General features: G+C 40.5%; 1 protein-coding gene across 2 annotated transcripts in view; it reads right to left on the reverse strand.

Moving 5' to 3' along the window:
* The window catches only part of GALNT7 (polypeptide N-acetylgalactosaminyltransferase 7), a 94,281-nt gene that overhangs the window by 34,115 nt on the left and 39,529 nt on the right, over nt 1–20,637 (reverse strand). For both annotated transcript variants that reach the window (XM_050338754.1, XM_050338753.1), the window contains exon 2: nt 8,149–8,603. In XM_050338754.1, coding sequence (XP_050194711.1) covers nt 8,149–8,579 — 431 coding nt within the window. In that variant the 5' untranslated portion in view covers nt 8,580–8,603. The remainder of the gene's footprint in view (nt 1–8,148; nt 8,604–20,637) is intronic.

The raw sequence follows: 20,637 nt of genomic DNA on the forward strand, positions 1-20,637 counted from the left end.
GGCAACAGATCCAATTATTCAAGCACAGATTTGTATGGCCCAGGGAGTATGCCCTGTAACAGCAATAATGTCCTTAAAAAGGAAAACTCAAACTGGATAATCCACAGAAGGAAAAAACACTTAAAAATATTTGTTCTGCCATGATCATACTGACAGGTGTGTGTGGGTGATACAGCTGAAATTCTGGCTCACACTGGTGAGCAGACAGCAGCTATCTCTCGTCATATTGAAAAAAAAAATCCAACAAGAGATTAATTTGTCTCATGCCATAAACATTAATGATGTTTCTTCTCCCAGTTAAACTATTCAGGATAAAATTCCTGCAACCTTTTTCAAAAGTAGCTGTCAAAAAAAAAAATCTAGTTTAAATAGAGTAATAAGACTACAACCTTCTGGGTCAGTAAGAATAATTTGTAAGCAACTCTTCCATGGGTTGGATAATAACAGCACATCAAGCCTGGAGCAAAGCATGTTGAGCTCTGATCCTTTCTTACAGCCAACACTGTTAATTACCCTGGCATGAAATCTGATCAGCACTATGATCATCCCTGGCTTAAGGGCTCCACAGTATTGCAAGTTTGTTAATAGGAGAGAGAGGGGGTTTCACAGTGCATCACTTAAAAGATACTTTAAGAGAATGCTACTTGACTTCAATCTCAATCTAAAGTGCACTAAGCATGACCCAAATGCAGCAAAATACAGGAATAGAAATGGCAGATGAGGATTTGGAGTGTTCTACTGTGAAAGTAACTTCATAAAGCAAAACCTGCATTGATTCTTAGTGGTTTTGAGCTAAAAGTATAAAAAGAGACTACTGCAGGTAATGCATCATAAATGCGTATTTTTAGAAATACTGAATACAGATTTTTTTTTTTTAACAACTCACACTGCTTTGGTCTTGTATAACCAGGTGCAGCCCCTGTGAGCCATACACCAAACAGCCTCTTCTCAGAGTTCTACACCTGTAGTCATCAACGGTTTTGCCCATCAGGCAGTTTTATTTCCCTTTTGGCTCTTTCACACATTATGAGTCCATCATCAGCAAATTTGCTGATGACACCAAGTTGGGAGGGAGTGTCAACCTACCAGAAGGCAGGAGGGCTCTGCAGAGGGACCTGGATAGACTGGAGAGTTGGGCTGACTCCAATGGGATGAAGTTCAACAAGGCCAAGTGCCGGGTCCTGCACTTTGGCCACAACAACCCCCTGCAGCGCTACAGGCTGGGGACAGAGTGGTTGGAGAGCAGCCAGGTGGAAAGGGACCTGGGGGTGCTGATTGACAGGAAGCTGAACATGAGCCAGCAGTGTGCCCAGGTGGCCAAGAAGGCCAATGGCATCCTGGCCTGCATCAAGAACAGTGTGGCCAGCAGGAGCAGGGAAGTGATCCTTCCCCTGTACTCTGCGTTGGTGAGGCCGCACCTTGAGTATTGTGTTCAGCTCTGGGCCCCTCAGTTCAGGAAGGACATTGAGGTGCTGGAGCGGGTCCAGAGAATTTACGTGTTTCCTAATATCTATCATAAGAAGTTAATGATTTCAGGTGCTACAGCTTCGTCAAAAAGGACCTGGGAATGGCATCTTCCAGGACAACCTCCCCAAAACACAGGAACCATCCATTCCCACATGCAGTAAGTCAAAGACACATGGAAGAAAACCCACCTGGCTGCACCAAGAACTCCAGAAGGAAGAGCAGGGAAGGTAGATGTATGGACTGGCTACCTAGGAGGAGTGTAGAAATATTGCCTGAGACCACGCAGAGAGAATTAAAGGCAAAGCTTTAATGGAGTTGAAATCCATAAGATAGGAAGGGCAATGAGAAGAGCTTGTAGGCTAAAGGAAGACTAAACTGATAAAAGAGATGCAACTTAGTGTCAAAGGACACAGAAGAGACTGAGACACTCAACATATGATTTCCTTCAGTCTTTACTTGCAAGGTTTGCTGTCACACCTCCCAGGTCCCTGAGCCTAGGGGCAAAGTCAGCAGGAGGGAAGAAATATCCACCATACAGGTGAGTCAGGGACCACTTAGGTGGACATATCACAGCAAATGGAATAAACACAGCACAAGCCCATGGGATTGGATGGATCACATCAGAGGGCACTGAGGAAGCTTGTGATGTCATTGTGAGGTCACACTCAACAATATTTGCAAGGTCCTGGTGCTTGACAGTAGTTTCTGAGGACTGACAAGGACAAATTCTTACCCACCTTCAAGAAGCAGGATCCAGGAAACTATGACCTGAAATCTATTAGCAATGGGTGACATTTTTGGAACTGATTAACTTTATCCATGAAGGACTGCCTTCTGCTAAAATAAATCAGAACCATTTCATTAGAGCTTAAATGTGAAAGGGATTGTCCAGCATAAGGACAAGGGGAAGTCATGAATAGAACCACACGGACGTACTGGCTGCCAAGAAAGACTCAGACAGCACCTGTGATGGGTATGGAAGAATCGGAGCACCTGACAGGACAGAAGACACAGGGAGGAGACATCTCCTTTTAAAAAAAGGGAACTATGAAGAAGGGAAAGACACCTGGTTTTTAATAAGAAAAAAACCCAGATGCTGTTAGCAGTAAGACATACATTCTTTAAATATACAGGGTGGTGTCCACATCAGAGAAACAGAAATGAGCACTAATTCAGGCTAAGTGCATGTAAATACTAAGATAAAGTAAAAACAAACAAACAAACAAACAAAACCCAAAACCAAACAAAACCAAAACCAAAACCAAAAAAAGACAAATAAACAAAAACCAAGCCAAACAAACAAAAACCCAAACCCCAAGTTTCAGAAATAGCTTACTGAAGTATGAAAGCTGCTATTCAAATATTTCTTTCAAACACCAGAAGTAGGATGTTTGCCACAAAGTCTGCTTGGCTGATACATGATCAAAATGAAAAGACACCACTTCAGAAGCAGAAGAGCTAAATTAAGTATTTCCATTGAACTCTCAGCAGTGACCAACACCACATAACCAGAGAAGAGACCAAAACCAGGGCAAGTGCACAGTGATACTTCCCACTGTATTCCCTGTTCCTATCTTCAGCTACCTAAAGCTTAGGGACTTTGTAATTTGGAGATCACAGATAATCTGCATGATAGATTCTACTGGAATTCTCTATTTTCTGCCATTAATAGCCTATTGACTTTTTTTTTTCTTTTAATAAACCCAGTATTTCCCAGACAATCCAACATAAATAGACAAACAATTGTGGTGTATAACTATTGCTGACTCCAGCCTTGTTATCAAACAAACAGAGGATGAAAATACAACATCAATTTTTATCATAGAGCCCTGGGGAACTAAAGAATTGCAGACCACTAAATCTGACTTCCATGTTGAATAGAGGCTAGTAATAAATAACAAAATTAGTAAACCATAGACACAACTTTTGTGGAAAAAAGTCATGCCATGGAAAAATATTATCATCTTATGAAGAAATCAAAAATTATGTGAACATGGATCAGGGTATTAAAACAGTAACTGAATTTCCAAAGCATTTGATGAGGTTCTTTGCTTTCTTTACAGGCACAGTTCTTCATCAAATATGGCAGATCTCTTAGATTAGTAGCTTCCAAAATCTATTCATTCAGTAGACTTATTATTCAATTCATTCTATTCAATTTTTAGGTGAGTTTGTGACTGTAGCAGCATAAATGTCTGTGCTGGGAGCCAAATAGTCCACCTCCTCTTCCAGGTCATTACTGAACAATAAAAAGTTCCTGTTAGTTGCAATTCAAATGACTATAACCACCTGCAGAACAATTAAAGGACCAAGGAAATGAGCTGGCAGGAGAGCTCATTGTAAGTGCAATGACTGTATATGAAGTGTTAGGCCACTCAATGCATGTGCTCAGTGACAAACCCTAAATTCTGTATCACCACTGGAAAACAAAAATTAAAAAAAAATCTTGGAGTCAAACATGGATAGCTGTTTCAGAATTTTAGCTCAGCGTTAATCAAAGGGGAAATAAAATGGCAAGAATAATTAGGAAGGAACATGAATATTTATATAGTAGCTTCATGGAGATATCTGTTGATATTCCCATATTGTGGAGCAGCAGAGTAACAGAAGTACATGGCAGTATCTGGGAGGAGACTTTAAAACAAACACCACATTCTGCAGTCACTGACTCAGGATGTCATTAATTTCAGGTGTATATATGCATTTAAAAGACAAGTCTGTGCGTAGAAAGAGGTCTATGAAGCATGACAATCCTATTGCATTTTTTGGCTCAAGTGTTCCAGCCCACTGATTGCCAGGAATGAAGCTTATCCACTCCTGTATGTTTTCTCACTAGTATATGTTACTGGCCAGAACTAGAGATAAGTTTGTCAACAAAAATAATCAGTGGTCAGACCCAGTACAGATGCATTTTTTAAATTCAATTTTATTTTAAAGTTCTCTAGACAAGTGGATCATTATGCAGGATAAACAACTAAGTTCTTGTTATTCCTTGCTACAATTCTCTGAAGTTATCTCTTGAGATATTTTTTTTTTTTTTTTTCTTTTTTTTTTTTTTTTTTTGAGAGGACACACCTTTCTACCCAAAAGCATCCATCCTCAAACCTAGGTCCATTTTTTATTTCCATAGTATGGTGTGTTTATCTCGCATCCAAAGTAGTCCAGAAACCTTATCACTCTAGTTTTACTTCAGCTCTATCTCTGTGGAGACTTCTGATTACAAAAGAATCGTCCAGGGAGTAATCAAATTAATATCCTTCTTCCCAAAACCTAGGTCTGCTAGGAACCAGGTACAACATGTAAAATCCAATATAAATGACTGCTCTTAAAAGGCTGCCACCTAACAGGATGATAAAAATAGATCTCAAAAAGGTAAAAATCACCAAGTTTTAAGAAAAAGTTTTCTTCCAGTTACTGTACAGATGTTTTGACAGGGCCTGCTAAGCCTGCTCTACTTCTTCGCAACAAGAAATAAGGTGGAAAACAGGTTCACCTAAACCCATTTTATGTCTCCCCTGGCCCTCCTACAGGGTGCTGAAAAGGCTGCAGTGAGATGAGCCATCTTTGAAAGCTTGTACACTGACTTTTACATATCCCCATATATTCTTGCTTTTGTTTAACCAAACTTATGACTTCCTGTATGTCAACAGAAGGGCTTCAACGCTGAAATATACTGGTTAAAATCCATAAGCCAAAAGTATATGGTACTGGCAAAACAGAAATATTCTGATGTAAATATTCTGACAAAAAAATTCATCACACTATCCAGCATTATTACCCTCTACAGCACACAGCAAGAGTTAAGGTTTTTTACAGAAGGTAAAACTGCCAAGAATCACCAGCAAAATTCCTGCATCAATAAAGGCAGCTGGTAAATCATCTTGGTAACATGTCAGACTACAAAGTCAAATCTAAAAAGAGCAGAATTGAATCCCCCTTTATTGTCATTTCTTCCCTCTTCTCCCTCCAGCAGGGACAAGCCCTAAGGCTACAAGGCTTTTAAGCCGGGAGAGACAACTCTTGCAGCACTATTTCACTCTTGCTAGCAGAGCCTGGGAAAGCATTTGACATACTTCACTGAACAAACCTGACTGCACATGGTGATGCTTAAAAATTCCAATGCTTGAAGGAAGAGGGCTGAGGTGAGGTCTGCCTGTCTATGAACACATAACCTGGTCTTTACCAGAATTCTTCCTCAATTAGAAATGCCAAGATAGCATTAACTAGAAAAATATTACTTTATTGTTCTTTGGTAGGATTAAACTGAATTTGACCAGCCTTATCAACCACAAAGGCTTCTGGTCTTTTTAAGCAGATCAGCGGGAGAAAAATAAATGGTGCATCCAATAGGCAATGTGCTACCTTTTGCTGCATTTCTTTCTCGTCTTGGGGAATGCGCAGGAGAGTGAGGATGTGGATACCTAAAAGCATATAGCAATATCAGTTCGTCTTGCTTGCTTCCCCTCTCTTCTGCTCTTCCCAGGAGACACATGGAAGCTATAAACCTTTAACTTACTTAGGGCAATTGCAAGCACCCCAAGCATTCAATAAATAAAATGATATCTAAAAGATGCCTTTTGTTCCTATTGTTTTTTTCATGCTGTTTTGTTTACTTGATTTATTACATTAAATAATGAAACATAACTTTGATTTGAGCTACTGGCTCTGACCTCCAAGAAGACCTATCTGCATCTGTGCTTGAAGGAAGCTGTTTCTGAAATTCATCTTTCCATGGCTGTCCCTCCTCTTCCCCGAAGTCTTTAATCATCTTTAGGAATTTCTATTTATTAATGTCCTTCAGAATGGAAGTAAAGATGAATTCTGAGATTATGCCAAGAATGCTTCAGGAAGCTACAGGTGTGGAACTATTTGGCAGATACATATGATCTCTGATGCTCTTCACCTTGGGTAAAAATTGAGGGGAGGGAATACTTGAGTTCTGCTGCCAAAGACATGGCAACTAGCCTGGGCAGAGTCAGCCCAGTCCCACCCACACGTGACATACTGCTTCCAGAGTGGAGGGCAAGGAGGGGAGTATGCTTCCACCTCCTCCCCCTTCTCTCTCTAAGGAAGGCAGGGTCAAAGCCCTGTTCTGCTAAAATGAACTCCTGGCAACAGCAGGCAGCAAGCCCTCCATCTCAGTTAATCACAACACCTGACAGTCAAATGCTTTTTCTTCGAGTTTCCTTTGTCCTATTGCCTCCTACAAAAGGGACCCCAGTGGCTGCAAATGCCTCAGCAGAAGCAGCAGTGTCTAGGGAATAACCTCATAAAAAGAAAATGCTGACCTACACAGGTTAGCCAGATCATTTCTTCCCCTTCAGAAAAATCTCTTGTAGCGCAGAGGACCAACTGCTGACCACAGCAAAGAAAGAAAAACAAAGTGAACCCCCAGGACGTCTGGCGCTTCGTTGCCACCAGCAGCAGACAGGCACAGTCCTCTCCTCTGACTGCCAGCAAGTGGAAACCTTTAGTAAGTCATCTGAGGAATACAGCACTAAGGAAGGGAAATGCTGTGCTCTGCGTACTTCATTTACTTTCAGTGAGCACACACCAGGTAGTAAATTCAAGCAGCTGTCTGTGCATGGGTATGAGTCAGACCCACAGCTGGGCAGTTCTCTCCTGCCTTGCAAAACAGAAAAAACACCCACCACAAAAGGCCAGAGCAGAGGCCCTGTAACCAGACAGTGACCAGCTAAACAGATCAGCTACCACAGCTGGAAATAAAAGCCCAGAGCTTGGCACCCAGTCCAGGGATCAGCATTGATCCATTGCTAGGGCTGAGGTGGAAGTGAAAATTGCAAAGTACTTAATTTCATATCTAAATTCATACACCTTCTACAAAACCCCAACCAAAAAAAACAGACTAAAAAATGCCTTACCAATCAATCAGTTTGCTGAGACCTGTCCTTAGCTGATATTTAACAAGGAAAATTATATCAAACGCAGATTAACCTAAGGGTAGAATTGGCTCCAACAGAACACATTGTGTAAACCTGTTAGTAATCATTGAGCAAATATTAGTAACCTGCCAGAATATTCTCACAACAAAGTAGACACCCTCCCAGCAAGTAAAAAAATGTTCTGTCTAAGATTGCTTCCTCCTTTATGACAAATGCTGTGAGAAACTATTAAAAGACTATTCCAGACATCACTATGGCAGCTCTATATTTCTGTTGTTGCAGGTAATTAGAGAAGTGTTATTTAAAGAGAACAGTATTTCTGTGTTTCTGTTCTCTCTTTATTTATTTATTTACATTTCATTTTAAAAGCATTGGGGTAAACCAAAACTTAATAAACTAACTACAATGGGAATACCTAATAAAGGCAAACCTTCTTTCTTAAAAACAAATCTTAAGTTAGGGCTTAAGAAAAGATATGACAATGAAGACTGTGGCTCTACACAGAACATGCAAATACATGCAATTAGACACTGAAACAAATTACTTCAGAGATAAATCACTATAGATTAATACTTCATGAAAGGAATCATTGCAACAGCATTAAGAAGAATATATGGAAACATTTGGTATAATACAGGACTCTTGCCTGTCAGTACAAGAAGCCTTAAGTATTTGGCCTAATAAATAATATTATTTTAAGCATCAATTAAGATATATGGAAAGAAAATAACTGAATCCCATAAAAACAGAACTAAAAGAAAACAAAAGATTTGCTTACTCTTCTTGACGCAAGTCATTAACGCTCCGATCTAGTGAGATCATATCACTTGCCACCATATTAAACCCAAACTCTTTAATGCTGGCTTGAATGGATTCTTTGTAATCTGGTCCTAAAACATATGGCTTTGCTTCCTCTCCAGGGCCACCAACAACTCCGTGAGGCTCAGGCTCTTTGGGTTCAAAATTACCAAGGACTCCAGGTCGTAAAACAGGATCTGGGTATACAAATGTCTGAGGCTTAAATGTGAGATACTGCCTCTGGATGATGTTTTGCTGTTTGTTATCACCACCATGATGATTTAGTTCATTTTTGGCCTTATTTTTCCTTCGAATGGATTCCAAGTCCACTTCCACACCTTCAACATGAGGCCAAGGTACCACGGGTTTGAACTTCTCATTTCCTAGTCCATGGTCTCCTTTGTTTGGCATGGGTCTGTTGTCTTCTTTGTCATCCTATATACACACACAGAGAAACAGCAGACCATATGAATTGATGACTCTTTATTTACATCCAGTAGCTAAACGCACTGAGAGTTGGCACTAAATACATGTTAAGCAAGAAGGGAGAAATCTGCGTTGAGAGGCTCAATGAACACTTTTACTAAAGCTACTGACTGCTGGAGAACATCACTAGCTATTGTCCACACTTACCTTGGTGTGCTGGTCCTGGAAATCGACTAATGCCCAAAGCATTCCCAAAGACCAAATACCCATGCAGGACATGTTAACTTGAATGTGGTTCAAGCTGCACACCAAAGTGATGTGCAGGTCGCACTGACAGAGCATTTTATGAAGGAGAAGGTGGTATGGAGGCCAACAATGCCACAGTCCAGAGCATGGCATCCTTGGGCCCACTCTTGGACACTGGGTATTTCTGAGGTACACCTACTGGTGGCTCAGATCTCTACAAGGTCTCAGTGGTTGCTAGATATAGCCTCAACATGCTCCTGTGTTGGGAAAGAGATCTGTGACGACATGCAGTCTGACACACACATCTGTGGCAGCTGTGAGCCACATATAATCCCCACCCTTCACACCCCACACCTCCCCACCCAACTTGCTCCCACCAAGCATTACTCCTTCTGCTACAACAGCAGTGCTGTTTATTTAGAGCTATGAGGTTACACTGATGGCATCAGGAACAGCAGGCAGAAATGAGATTCCTACCTGGGGAGGAAGTGCTGGGACTGAAGAGAGCTGCCACAGGCACCGGCATCTCCTGCCTCCTTGTTTGAAATAATTTTACAGCACTCCTCCCTGTCTCCCCAGTTGATATTTTCAGTGATCAGTGAGGTTGATGGGGTTAGAACAAGGGTGGGTGATTTTAGAAGAAACTAGACAGAACGGCTCTGAAGTGTCTGAGTGTGAAGTCACCAGGGTGCAACAACCCCACCCACGAATGCACTCCAAAACACAGTCACTGCTTTTTCCAATACTACTGTCCAAGAGGATGAAGAGAAACATTGCTGAAAGTTCAGATTTTGTGCTCACATTATTTATTTGTAAGCAGGACAAATATTAGATCATACTGAAAATCTGCAGGGATCAACACATGTACTGTAGCAATGTCTCACTACCTATTCATAAATACAGAATCAAACAAAAAATTGAGATCAGAAGGATGCCACCTACTTAAACCTGCTGAAGGCAGGGTCACAGTTAGATGTGATTTCTGAGAGACTTGTCGAATCACACACTGAAAACACCCAGTTTCTCTGGACAACCTGTTCCAGTTGCTTGACCCAGCTCACTGTGAAGATGAGCTCACAACTTGGTAGAAGTTTCTCATGTTGCATCCTGTGGCGATTGCCTCTTGTCCTTTCAGTCTGCACCCCTCAGAAAATTTTATTTCCATTTTCTCTATAACCTCACTTTTCAGGGTGAAAAGATGCAATTAGATGCCCCATTAGAGTTTTCTCCAGCCAAACGCAGTCTCCCTAGCAGGTCTTTCCTAGGTCCTCTGCACCTGTTAACATCTCCCCTGTGCTGGGGCAGTGCGGGAGGAGAAGCCAGACACCGAGCTCCAGACAGCTAAGCTCTTTCTAGGGTATCCATCCATGATGCACTCTGCCTTTACCGTGACAAGGGCACAATGCTGATTCATGTCCATGTTTAACAAAACCACACAATACTTAACACTACATCACAGTATTTTCCTCACAAATGATTCTGCATTAAAAAAACCCTTCAGAAATTAAGAAAAAACCCAGCATACAATATTTCTAGGATAACAATGGGAGTCAGGCTCCAATTCAAAATTTATTCAAGAAACTTCCTGAGCTCTCTGCTTGTTATAAACAGGGAAGATGTATGACATGCCGAAGTGTTACATTATTCTGTTCTTCCATCAACATTTTTTGAGGAACTCAAAAGCCAGCATGAGAAAAGGGAAGTATAAGGGCATGTGAAAAGGCACATTTTACAAGGAAGTAGACGGCTGCCATGGATCTAAATAAAGCCCTGAGAGGACTTTTGAAGAGAGCATAATCTCACACTTACCCTAGAAATCAAAAGGAAGGATTTGCCACTAGACTGTCAGAACACTGCTGAGCTCTCAGCTCTTACCAACTCGAATTTAATTCCTGTTCCGACTGTGGCGGCAGCTACAGAAGCCAGCAAAATGGTGGGCATCATCAGGAAGGATGCTAAAGAGCATTTTGACTACTTAAAATTTTGAAACATTCAGTAATATGTAGTTCTGGTCTCCATATCTCCACATCTAAAAGGAATTAGAGAAGGTACAGAGAAGGGTAACGAGAATGAAGGAGAAGGTAGATAGGTATCTTGAGATGACGGACTAGAAAGGCAGTTGGCCTTTCATCTCTAAGGCTCTGCAGTTTGGAGGTGTGATGGCTGAAGGGCATAAAACTGAAGTTTAAAAAATCATGAAGGTGATGGATAAATTCAATGGAAATCCACTGTTTACCTTTAGGGATGACAGGTCCATAGGGAGACTATAAAAGGGCTAGGCAGGGAAGTACCTTCTAAAAACTCAAATTAAACATCTGTGGATGCTGGAAGAAGCCAGGTTTACACATTGCCATTCTCAGTAACCACCCTGGAGCATTAGTTCCCATCAGACTGGAATTTCTTAATCCTCTGGTCTATGTGGAATTTAATATCCTTTCATTTCATTTCCACTACCTATGAAACAGTTATGAGCTTCCACTTAGCCAGTTCTTCAACTGAAACACTTCTGAAAGAAATTTGTTTACTTTCCTGCCATCAGAACTATGACTTATCCTTTATTACATTTAGCCTCATTATAACTGTTATGCACAATTTGCATTATAATGCATTTATTTGTAGTTCCCTTCTACAAACTAAATATATTCCACATTAGTAGACCAGGGAAAATATTTCATAAACCACGAAAATTATACACAAGCACACAGGCACACTCATTCACCCCATTCCTCTGATTTTTATGTTCTGAGGACAAATAAGATAGAAGGCATTTGTTGTTGGTTAATTCCTGCAAGCAGCTCAGCATGACACATTTGCTTACTCCTCCCTCCCCACGCCTGGACACAAATCTAAAACACATCATTATATGGGATGCTATGAAGAAAATTAACTTCATCTCAGCATTTTATGGGATTTGAAAAAAAAAAAAAAAAAGAGAAACTAGTAGTGTTTAAGTGCATAGTGAAGACCACAACTCCTGGAGGTTATTCATTTATCCAGAGATAACTGTGACAAAGGTTTTCCAAATACTGCCTGGAAAAGAAGCAAAGTCAAATGACAATCAAAGAACTCCTTTGTTCATCATATAAGCCACAATGCCTTGGTTAGGAACTTCGAGCTTATTCTTGCTTTTATGAATTATTACTCTACACCCCTTTCTAAAAAAAAAATAAATTAATGACATATCGAAAATCTGAAGTAATGTTTATTAAGTGTTGTTCACTGATTAGGAGTTTGGATTAGGTGAAAGTATTAAACCTAAAGATTCACAGAACAACAACAGCCAAACTGGAAGGCTCGAACATTGAAAAAAAAAATAAACCCCAGAAACCTTTCTAAAGTGGAAAAACAAGATGGTCTGAAAGCTGTTTTAAAAACTCCGAAAAAGATAATAACAGCAAGGTGAAGGGAGGGTTTGGAACAAGTAAGCACAATATACATCTGGACTCTGCACTTCTAGGTTGTCCAAGAATGAGGTGAGAGAAGCAAAAACTGTGAATTCTCTCACATCTGAAGACAAACAACACAATAAAATCTCATTACATATTTATAAAAAGGACACATAACATTGAAAAAAGTAGTGTTTTTATATAGAGATCACTGTCTTTTTCCATAGGGCTGGAGCTAGAACTTGCTATGAGATTTCTAGCTCCAGTTTGGTACATGCTTCTTTATTTTTCAGATGTTCTTTTCCCTCCTAAGGGAATTATGTCTCAGTCACTCCAATGGGTGCTTCCAAAACAGTGAGATGATATAAATACAGTCACTACCTGACTTGAATTTTGCAAATTTTATTTTGCAAATTTGGTGCCTTTTTGCAGAAGACAAGAATCCAGTTAAAGGTATAGGAAACATAACTGTTTTCCTTTGGAGACATGCTTATAAATTACACCAAGTAAAAGGAAAATCTGGGAGAGGAGTTAATAGGGCTGTGAGATCAGTCAGCTGGTAGGAGAGTTCGAGTTGTAGCTGGCAATAAAACTGCAAATGTGAAAGTTGTGTAATCTGCTTTTCTTCAGTCAACTAGTTCAAGACTGGTGTCGTGGTTTTGCCCATCAGCCCATCCCTGGGGCTGAGGATGGTTTTGTCCAGGTGATTTCCGGACAAAAAACCAATCAAAAAGTTCAGTGACGCCTTTGCTAATTACATCTTTAAGAAAACGGAAGAGAAGGTTGTGGCGCAGTTGAAATTAGGAGCAGCAGCCATGTAGGAGAGACGCGGTGGGCCCGAGGAGGGCCAAGGCCTCTCCTCCCCGGCTTGGGCCGGGAGGGGGCCAGGTGCAGCACTGAAGCCTCCTTCTCTCTTGTGAGAGAGTGAAGAAAAAAAAGGTTTAAAAGACGAACTGCTTAGACGAGAAACCGCTGCAGAAGAATTCCAGCCATGAGATAACAAGACTTTCAAGGTCGAAGCTGGCAGCACAGGAGAGAGAAGAAAAGTTCGAAGGGGGGAGAACTGCTTTTTCTCCTTTCCGCTCTCCCTCCCTTCAGCAGGGTAAAGACTGAAAAATAAAACCCTGCCACCTGTAGAAATTTGTTGAGGTGAAGAGACCCCCATGCGGCTCACAGAGGAGCTTGTGGATGCACCGGAGATTTGTGACTTTAACAGAGAAAGCCTTATGCTGGAGTAAAAGCGGCTCAGATGAGGCAGAGTCCTGTTAAAGACTTTGTGACCCTCGAAGGGATCGATGCTTATGCTGGAGCGAGACGGCTCAGATAAGCTTGGGATCTCAGTGAGAGATCCATGCTGCTGCTGTTGAAGATTTATGACCCTGACGGGTATTAGAACCTACGCTGGAACACAAAACGGTTCAGGTAGGGATGTTGGGATCCATGTGTGGGATCCGTGCTGCTGGTGCTAGAGAGAACCTACGCTGGAGCAGAAAATGGCTCAGGTGGGATATTGGGATCCGAGTAAGGGATCCAGACTGGACCCATGCCGAGAAGTCAATCAAAGACTGTTCTCCCATGGGGAGGGACCTCCATAGGGAAACAGGGGTGAACTCTTAAACCATTATCCCCTGTAACCCTGTGGAAGAAGATCCATAGTAGGCAAGTGTCCCCTTGCAAGTCTATGGAAGGAGATCCTTCAGGACCTGAGTAACCCTCAGCCTTCGGTTTTAACCCAGGAGGGGGGTAGGCCCAGCCCTGGAGGCCAACACAGAATGAGAGAGAGAGATAAAGAGGTTTCAACTGCGACAAAAGTGCTGCAGAGTTACTGGAGAGAGAAAGAGAGCTGGAATTCTGAGAACAGAAAAGAACTACTTCTCCTCCTTGGACTGATATAAAGGGAGGTGGGGGGAGAAGTATCTTCTGTAAATACATAATACCTTTTACTTAAGTAGAATTGTTGTAAATATAATTCTTTAATTTTAGTTTGTTAATAATAAATACTCATACTTTTTTTAATTCAGTCTCTTTTTGTCTGCATAAACCTTCTCTCAACTAATAGTAATTGTATGTGGGGGTATAAAAATAAATTGAACCAGGGCAAAACCACGACAACTGGCAACTCCCTAAAACTCTGTGAAATAATGTCTGAATACAAATTTATGTTAGAAAAGTGGATTTACTTGATTTCTAAAATGAAAGATTATCATACTGAAGAAAGGTTGCTAATTAAAAGCAATGACTACAAAAGCAATTTGCTCATCTAGGAAAAATCAGTGATGCACAAAAAATGAAAAGGGAAATAATTAAATAGAATCTAGCAGTATTCTTATTACCCAGGGATGCAAAAGGAAATTAAAAAAACTCTTATATTCTTAGAATATACATGTTCATATCCAGCTCAATAAAGACAGATACTGAGCATTGCAATATTCTGGTGTTCCTCATGAAAAAACTATAAAAACTGATATAGTTTAATATTTTAGTAACCTAGGAGGTCAATCCATACGTAGTTTCTATTTTATCCAGTCCATCTTTTACCTTTCTTACCTCTTGGCTGAATCTACACTCCTGCAATTACCACAAAACACAACTACAGTGTGTGTTCTTATATCATAAGGAAGAGTTCAAGCACTTGTAACTGAGGATAAATCAACAGCATTCAGAGCTCACCTGATCCCTCTAAGCAAAAAAGGAACATTTTGAATAGAGCTTCTGTCACAGGTACTCTGATACAGACCCACACAACTATCACTTTAGTAAGGACCTCAACATATTTAAAGTACTCTTTTTTGTTTGAATCAACTTAATGCGGTTGATCAAAGTTTATTGGAGGAAAAAAAGATGCTTAGGGGAAATGATGCAGAGTCTAGCATTTTCAATTATTTCACTAAATAGGAAGGGGTTGTTTTGACTTATTCAGTTACCGTGGTAGGGGAAGAAAAAAGGGAAGAAAAAAGGATTACAAGCTGGATTCACAGATTTCATTATTTACTAGACTCATGCTGGGAAGATACTAAAATAATGCCTGTTCTCAGCCAAGCTTCTGGCATGATTCTGCTCTACCAGCTAATGAGAGAGAGGAAAAAACCCAGCATGTAGTATATTCTTGTTTGCTTTGAATCATTACGTGTGGGTCTTACATACCAGGTTATAGTTCAGGGCATAGATAGAATAAATAGTGTCACACTGCATTACTTAGTCTTGCAAATATTTTTTCACCACAGCATAGAAAGACACTCTTATGACCAAAAAAACCGGTAACTTTTCAGTATATAGGATCAAACACAGACAAAAGAGAAAATCAACACATCCAACAATGTATTTCTGAATAGATTTCACTTTAGACACCCACTAACCCCAGAATAAATAAAATAAGCAATAATTCTCACAACACAGTTGTCTGACTATCAAAGGCATCCATCCCATAAAACTGCACACCTTCCACTTTCACCCCCACCAGGGTAGCCTCCATCCAAGCAATTAGAAATTCTACCTACTGCAAGACCAGCTGCAAATAGCGAAAATAAAACCAAAAGCACACACAAATGGAAAAAAACTAGCTTCTCAAACAAGGATAAAAATCTATGGCACAACTGCTATCATTTCAGAAAATAAATAAATAGTAATAATTTTTTTTTTCAATCATTACAACTTTTTGCACTAAAAAAAGTCTCTTTTAAGCTCCACATGCAGCACTGCCTCTAAGTCATATTAGGCAAAACCTTTCATCAAACAGGTTATATCATCACAAGAGAACCCTATTGACTCAAATTAGGACAGAAGTTGGATCACGAGAATTTATCCAGCTTGCTACTCTTGCCTTCTTTCTCTCAGGTCCCAAGTAGCTCCCCAAGAGGAAACAGTTTTGCCAGGGACAGATACCTGTAATAAACTGCTAGTCATCAGTATTGAGTAAAATCCCCTTTCCCCTCATTCCTTATGTCCTATCTGATAAGGCAGAACAGGACAATCACTGGTGCATACACTTCTACAGTACAGAAGTTACCGAGTTTTCAACAGATACCAGCAGTCCACAGTCATTGATATTCACTCAGCCATTGAGAAAAAAAAATTAGGTAGCAGTCCCTTGGAGCCAAGGCAAAACAACTTGGGGGATTAGGATCAACAATTCTGCTGTGCATGTATCACTTAAAATTCCTGCAGGGTAGTGTAATCCTGCCACAAGTGCTCTTTCGATGTGCACTGCTTTACCCCCTGTCCTTGCTTCTCACCACCTTTTCCCATGACACTGCTCCTCCATAACTTCCTGCTGTATGTGTTTCTCCTGGAGCCTGGGTTTTCCATAAATGCATTGGTCACACTCATAAGCATCTGGTCGAGACTGATCAAGTTCCTCTGGGAAGTTCAGAGACTACCAGGAGACCTGGCCAGAGTGCTTTGTACCAGGCTCAGTCTCTTACAGGGCATGCCGTTGGCCACCCAAAACCTGTAAACTTCTATCACCTTCAGGGAGATTTAAGATAACCCTGTACCTTACCTATCCTAGAGGATGCCTCTTTAGAAGAGGTACAGTACTCCTTGAATTCCTGTGTGGCAAGTACAGGATTAGACTCTGCCTGACTGAAAGCAAGTAAAAATAAAGATACTGAGTGCTTCAGAACAAATAACCGTAAAAAAATAGCAGTCTTACTGTCCTTGTTTTCACCAGCACTCAATGCTTAGAGAATATTGAACCAGCTCTTAAACCTAGCAGTCTGTCTTTCTTGTTGCCTGGGATTCAACTCTTACTCAGCTTTTACACATCCCATCCTTCCATTCCTGCTACTTTCATACTACCCCTGGTCCCATCCGCAGTTCAATAATGATGGTGTGTCAAAGAAGTCTTGACAGAGACACCCGGCCTTGAACACTACCAGGGTTGGGGCAACCTCAGCTTCCCTGGGCAACCTGTTCCAGTGCCTCACCACCTTCACAATAAAGATTTTTTTTCCTAATATCTAACTTAGCCCTACTCTCTTTGTACCTCTCAATGTACCTCTCTTTATGGCTCTGGAGAGCACCATGTAATCTGGGATAACAATTAATGAAATCTAAATCAGAAAGACTCAAATAAATACCTGATTAAACTGATAGTAAAGAAATCTCTGCTTGATTTTGTAACTTAAGGCTAGTTCCAAAGCAGGCAAAATAGTCTGTTATCATTAAGATTACAATCACTTTCAAGTAACAGTTTAAATTTCAGTTTAATATTCTTAAACTGAATCATAAATTGAGCTGCTGCATTACCTAAGGGGATGTATTTTAGTCTCTCCCATGTTCTAGAAATGAAAACATGTTGGCACTAGTAGCCTGTGCAATAAAAAGAACAAAAAAAACATATCTGCAGCTGCTTGCTGCAGAATAACAGAAAAGTTGTTAAAGGACCCTTGATGAGGCAGAAGTATGACTCAAAGCCTCTTAAAGCCTCTCCTTACAGACAGCACAGCAAAGATGACAGAAAGACTTTTAAACTCAGAATAGCAAGAACCAATTACAAGTTTATCACTAGACCAATCGACATTTTCAGTAGAAGAAAGCCAAAGTGATCATAGAACCATAGAATGGCTGAGGTTGGAAGGAACCTTAAAGATCATCTAGTTCCAAACCCCTCGCCATGGGCAGGGACACATTCCACTAGACCAGGTTGCTCAAAGCCCCATCCAACCTGGCCTTGATCAAGTGGAACAGAACATAAATAAAAGAGCATAAAAGCAAGGATATCCCTACACACTGCATCTTTTCAGGTGTTTTTGCTCCTTGTTAATTAAGTGGCTTTCTCAGCTGCATCAAAGTGCAATTTGTCTGCTCTCCAGGGAACTGGAGACCACAAGAGACCACACACTTTCCCTGCCTCCACTGATCCTGGCCCTGTCTTCTTGACACAGATTGAGAAAAGCCAAATACTGTACATCACACAAGGTAAGTCGGTTTAGATTAAGCACTTAAGACTGATCTAATCAACCACCAGCTGACTCAGTGACTGTAGAACAGTCTGCCATCAACTGCTTTTCAAATGTCCATAACCTACCTTCTTTCTCTGCACAGCAGACAGATTACTTCATGTTGCAGCCTACATTGTCATTACCACGTGTTTAGCATTGTATTTCAACTACAAACTTCTGTCGAGTGTCATCCACATTAATTCATTCTTAAACAGAGACTGTAGTGACTCAGACCTCCAAGCCAACAAAAAAAGCACCTGTTCATCAATTGCACCATATTGGTTACTATACCACAGATGAGACTCCACATAAATTTAAAAAAAAAAATCTATCTGAATGCCAGTTGACTCATTCCATGGTAAATTCAGCCATTTAACATATTTTATTGTAATTTAGTTGTTCAGAATGCTGTTGTGGTAACAGTCAAGTCCCATAAAGAGGCCAAAGAGCACTAAGCCCTGGGGCAGTTATTCTATTGCGGCACTAGGGAGAAAATCTTTTCCAGGTAAGCAAAGCCCATCAGACCCTGAACCCTGTCTTACCAATATAAAGTTTAGTTTCTTGTCTAGTTTTGAGACAAGAGACATTAAGGACCCAATCACTTTCAGTTTTCCTTCTTTTCCTGAAGTAATTCTCCACCTCAAGGGTTAGGAGATGTAAAGTGGCATCTACTCACAGAAAGGCCATCGCTTATTGCCCAGAAAGCTAAACTTTGTTTTCTCTTAAGAAACTTAATGAAAATAATCCTTTTTCAACTTCCCAACCTGGAGGATACAGAATCACAGAATTAACTAGGTTGGAAAAGACCTCTGAGATCATTAAGTCCAACCTTTGGCCTAACACCACCTCGTCTACTAGACCATGGCACTAAGTGCTACATCCAGTCTCTTTTTAATCTCTTCTCTCCTCTTAAACACTTTCAAGGACAGTGACACTGCCACCTCCCTGGGCAGCCCATTCCAATGCCCAATAACTCTCTCTGTAAAGAACTTCCTAATGTTTAACCTAAACCTCCCTTGCTGCAGCTTAAGACTGTTGCCCTCTTGTCCTGTTGCTGGTTGCCTGGGAGAAGAGACTGACCCCACCTGGCTACAGGTTCATTTCAGGTAGTTGTAGAGAGTGATGAGTTCTCCCCTGAGCCTCCTCCTCTCCAGGCTAAACAACCCCAGCTCCCTCAGCCTCTTCTCATACGACCTGTGCTCCTGAGCAAGAGGTTCAGCAAGGTGACTTGTTCGTTAACCTAATGCGCCAGCAGCTGTAGGTATCACAGGAGGAGCAAAGCAGTAGATGAATGGATGCATTTCTAAACAAAAAGTGCATGAAACTGGCTTCTAAGGACACAGTCAACCCCAGAATAACAAGCAGATGATGACTGTGGGAAGTCTCCAAATGCTCAGAATTCTGGTTGCTCTAATCAATATCAACATCTCTCATTTCTGAAAACATTTACTACTATTTTTGTTCAAATGCAACCTTTGATTCTCTTTTTAATTTTTCTCAAATTTCCAGTATTGTTTACAGTTCTGATGAAGATGATGCCATTGCTTAACCTATTTTAGAACGGCAGAAGGTGGAGGCAAGAAATCTTTCCAGTTCTTTCTTCCAGGCAACAGCTGGAAATCTCTTTTGAAAAATGGACTGCAGAAATGGATGGTAGAAAATGCAGAATTTTTTTATCCTGTCTCCCTCCTCGAAGTGAGCAGGACTACCACATTTACCCATGGCTATGTGGTTTGGAGTAATTCAATTAGATTTTGAAAACAATGCTTAATCAGAAGCATACTTGGGCAATAAGAAATTGCTTCCTAATGCTTTGAATAACTAACACCTTACTGGCCTATGATACAAGAAAAAAAGAGAAATATACCATAATTAGAAAACTATACACAACTTTTCTCTCTAGAGTGATTTTACAAATGCATAACTGGAAAAATCATGAATATATTAAGAACAAAATGGTCAATTGCTTAAGACATCATTTCTATCAGAGCTGACTGCAAGATGCAAGAGGGCCTTCACATTTCAGGCCTTCGTGACTCTTGGAGTATTTCTTCCCCTCTTCATTTAAAAATACATTGATTTTTCATCTGACCTTTACTACCTTTCTCTACACTGCCTATTAAAGGCTAGCAGAAGAACAGATATTCTGTTAATAAAGTAGATTAATAAAATGGTATTCACACAGGAAAGCAGGTCCCATTCCTTAGAAGCTTAAATGACCTCCTCCCTTTGTAGATCCCCAAAGACTATGCAACTTTAACAATTCAGAAAAATTAAGAGAAAATTAGCCTGAATACCTGAAAATAGTATTGCATTGATGACTTATCAATTTAGTATATATTGACCCATGCAGTTTAACTATTTCTATAGTAGTATTCCACTACTGCCACATGCTTTAAAGTGCTTGGTAAACAATTCCTATAGTTTTTGCAATCAAATGGAAGATAAAGAGAGAAAACAGACATGAGA

This window comes from Myiozetetes cayanensis, unplaced genomic scaffold (genome assembly GCF_022539395.1).
Source record: "Myiozetetes cayanensis isolate MyiCay16 unplaced genomic scaffold, myiCay2020 scf7, whole genome shotgun sequence".
NCBI lineage: Eukaryota > Metazoa > Chordata > Aves > Passeriformes > Tyrannidae > Myiozetetes > Myiozetetes cayanensis.